This window comes from Acomys minous (assembly GCF_964271855.1).
Source record: "Acomys minous genome assembly, chromosome: 3".
In the NCBI taxonomy this organism is placed as follows: Eukaryota; Metazoa; Chordata; class Mammalia; order Rodentia; family Muridae; genus Acomys; species Acomys minous.
This window is the reverse complement of record NC_140485.1, coordinates 116,035,752-116,039,255: the sequence shown is the minus strand read 5'-3', so window position 1 is coordinate 116,039,255 and position 3,504 is coordinate 116,035,752. Positions and strand designations below refer to the sequence as shown.

At 41.4% G+C, this 3,504-nt stretch overlaps 1 protein-coding gene across 1 annotated transcript; it reads right to left on the bottom strand.

The window, feature by feature from the left end:
- Positions 1–1,011: 1,011 nt before the first annotated feature.
- On the bottom strand, positions 1,012–2,346 carry LOC311595108 (trace amine-associated receptor 8b; the record flags this gene model as incomplete). Its single annotated transcript, XM_084777478.1, has 2 exons — positions 2,340–2,346; positions 1,012–2,108 (listed from the first exon to the last, which is right to left on the bottom strand). Exon 2 carries the CDS (start codon positions 2,044–2,046, stop codon positions 1,012–1,014), a length of 1,035 nt encoding a protein of 344 aa, XP_084633604.1. The 5' UTR covers positions 2,047–2,108; positions 2,340–2,346.
- Between the last annotated feature and the right edge of the window lie 1,158 nt (positions 2,347–3,504).

Sequence of the window (3,504 nt, the reverse complement as noted above, 5' to 3'; positions counted from 1 at the left end):
ATCTTTATCTTGAGAACAAAGAACTGTGATACACATTTGCGGGTGACAAAATCTACGTAGATATCATGGAGAAGTTGACTGTGCCAAGCATATGTGGTAGATCTTCTCCTTGCCAATTCTCTGGCAGTCTCTACAGTAATTGTATGATGACACCCGAGGCCTACTTACAGTTTCCATAATATTGTATGTGCTCCTAGATTCTTCCTCAATACTGAATACAAAAAAAAAAAAGTTTATCACCAGTCCTCTAAAATCCTGGCAGGTACAAACTCCGAAAAATGGAGGGGGAGAGGGGTTAGGATGGACAGAGAGGAGCAGGAAGTAGATAGCCACCTGATTACTAAAATCAAACTTTGATAGTTGAATTGTGTCACCTAAACTATACATGCTAAGGTATTAATTCCGAGGATTCCCTGTAGCAACGAAATAAATGATATACTTAGCACTCCACCAGAGCCAATATGACAGGTGTGCTTTCAAGACGAGAAGACCACAACACAGATTAAAAAGCCTGGGGGGTGGGGCGGGAAAGCCATATGTGAGACTAGTAGAGACCATGAAAGAGCCAATACTGACATCCCATGAACTGTGATTTCCAGAGAGAGTAGATTTCTGCTGTTCAACCCATATAGTCTTGGATTATTATGCCAACCCTAGCCACTCCAGCAGAATTTCAAAAGAAAAAGTTGACAATATGAGAACGAGTGACATCCCAGAATAAACCAGAAGCTTAGAAATTAGGCAAAAAAAAATTTTCAGATATCGAAAGCACAATTGCAAACACCTGGGATATATACAAAACATGGGTGAAGATGACATGCACTAAGCATTTACTATTAATTATCTAATACAATAAACATCTTTACAATAGTTTAATCTGCCTGTGACTTCATTCCCATTACACTGAACAATATTGTTTCTCCAACTCAGAATACGTTTTCCTCTTACACTGAAATTCATTCACATGAACTGAAAGTGAAAATATTCTTATAATTGACTTAGTGTTAATACTTAGTCTGAAAACAAACTCATGGTAGATGAATGACCCTTTAGAACTTCCCCACTTAGAATAAGCTTTATGACTTTTCTAAACCAAGGATAAAACAGAGCATAAATCAAAGGGTTCATGGCTGAGTTATAATAGGCACCCCAGCAGCAAATTTCATAGATGTACGCAGGAGTGATGAATCCCATAAAAGCGTCAATCAACGTGTCTGTTGTGTATGGTAACCATGAGACCATAAATGCCACCACGGTGACCCCCAAGGTTTTTGCAGCCTTCCTCTCTCTCTTGGCCACTCTGGCTTTGTAACCCTCTGAGGACAATTCTCCTTTGTTGCTACCTGTGGTGGTTTCAATTTTGAGAGCTTGCTGCTTAGCTACCAAAAAAATTTTGCCGTAGAGGATGATCATAACAAGGGTAGGTATGAAGAATAAAAGAAAATCTATCAAAACCCACTCCTGATTGACAACGATTTGGCAGCCCCCTACACAGTTGAGAGCACTTACTAAGTTTTCCATGCCTGCGGCACTGATGCCAGTGTAGAACACGGCACCGCTGTACACCAGGGGCAGAATCCAGGAGACGCTGATGCAAATTCCTGCCACAGGCGCCGTGAACTTGGTGGGATAGACCAGAGGGTCGGTGACGGCGATGTACCTGTCGATGGAGATGAAGCACAGGTGGAAGAGAGAAGCGTAACAAAATGCGGCGTCACAGCAGCTGTGAAGGCTACAGAATTTGTCTCCAAAGTACCAGCAGCTCTCGATGGACCTCACCATGCTGAAGGGCATCACGGAGAGACCCACCAAGAAGTCAGCGCTGGCCAGAGAGGCGATGAGAAAGTTGGCTGGAGAGTGCAGCTGCTTGAAATGCAGAACTGAGATCACCACCAGGAGGTTCCCACACACTGCCAGCACAGCCCCAAAGCCAAAGACCATGTACAGGATGACCCTGGCCCCTGGCGAGTAGGGAGTTTTAATGCAGGACCCATTCGTGTTCTCATAGCAGAGCTGTGGGGCTGGTTGGGAAAAGTCGCTGTTCATGATTCTGACAGTTGATGCCTGAGGGATTTCTGTCTTGGTAGGAGAAGCAGTAATTGTGAGACCTAAAAATTAAATCAATAAAACTCTATTTCTGAATAATTGAATTTAAATATTGCCTAAGATTATAACACCTTTTTTTCTATTTTAATTATAAAGAAACGAAGCCACTTAAAAACTCAGAAAGTTAATTTCCCATCTCTTGTCACAAATATATTCCTGTAACTCTGCTAAACTTTACTGTTTACCCCAGGCAAACCTAATAATGATTTTCATCTGTTCAGAAACCACATTACCTGAGTAATTAAGGATAGATTCCTTCCTTCAAAAGATGATGGCTTAAAATAAAATGACATATTCAAAGACTTGCCTTTAATAGCATCCCAAAGCCTGTGATGTTTGGAGAAGCCAGCCAATCCACTCCATTGATTGTACACTCCACAGGAGAAATCCCTACTGTGCTAGGTGTGAATCTTCAAAGCACACACACATACACACTACTGTAATTATAATTAGTAAGTTCTTCAATTATCTTTCTCTGTACACTTCTAATTTGTGCAAATACTGCTTACACTCACAACCAAGACTTTCTTTGACTGCCTTGAAATGGCCTAGTTAAGTATTTGGCAACTATACTGTGCATTTAATTTTCTTAGCCTGACACACAATTATTTATTATCTGACAAATGAAGCAATTATCAGTTGAGATGTTTTAAAGAACCTATTTTCTTGCTAGAGCACTAGATTCAAAAGTTTGACAGAGAAATGCGATCTACTATTTAGGGCAAAGATATTAAAATGTTTTGCAATTAGTTTGCATCAACACACATTAATTAGAAGGCAGGAAATAGATGAATCCATTGCTCATTCACAAAGTCCTTTGGTCACGCTCTCTCTTCTGGTACATACCTCTCAGCTGGGCTGAGACACATAGTGTCTGACTCTTTGGTCAATGACATTTCCAAATCACATGATGAAAAGTAATAGTAACTCCATTACATTAATGACACCTGGGGAGAAATTAGCAAATGGCACCTCAAACACTGAAAGCCTTAATAAGGTGAAGGTTTCCTGTAAAGTTATAGACATCCCTATAAAGACTGAGGGCTTTTACACTTCATTAGTCAAAGATGTCCTTCACTTAAGGGAAAGGTCAAATGCCTGCATCTCCTGTCTCCACCATCAAAGCGAGGCACAGTGTGTGGTAGGCCTCCTTCATGGTCTCAAGGTGACATACCCACACTTAGGAGCATCATTCTGGAAGGCTCCATGTGGAGCTAGGAGCAGGAAAAATGCCCCCATGGTTACATGGGACTTTGGTAAAAGTCAGAACATTTGGTGACTTTGTGGGGCTGAGGTATCAGTTGTAGAGAAGTTGTGCAGATGATTCACACTGGGACCAACGGGGGTCTCTCTCTCTCTCTCTCTCTCTCTCTCTCTCTCTCTCTCTCTCTCTCTCTC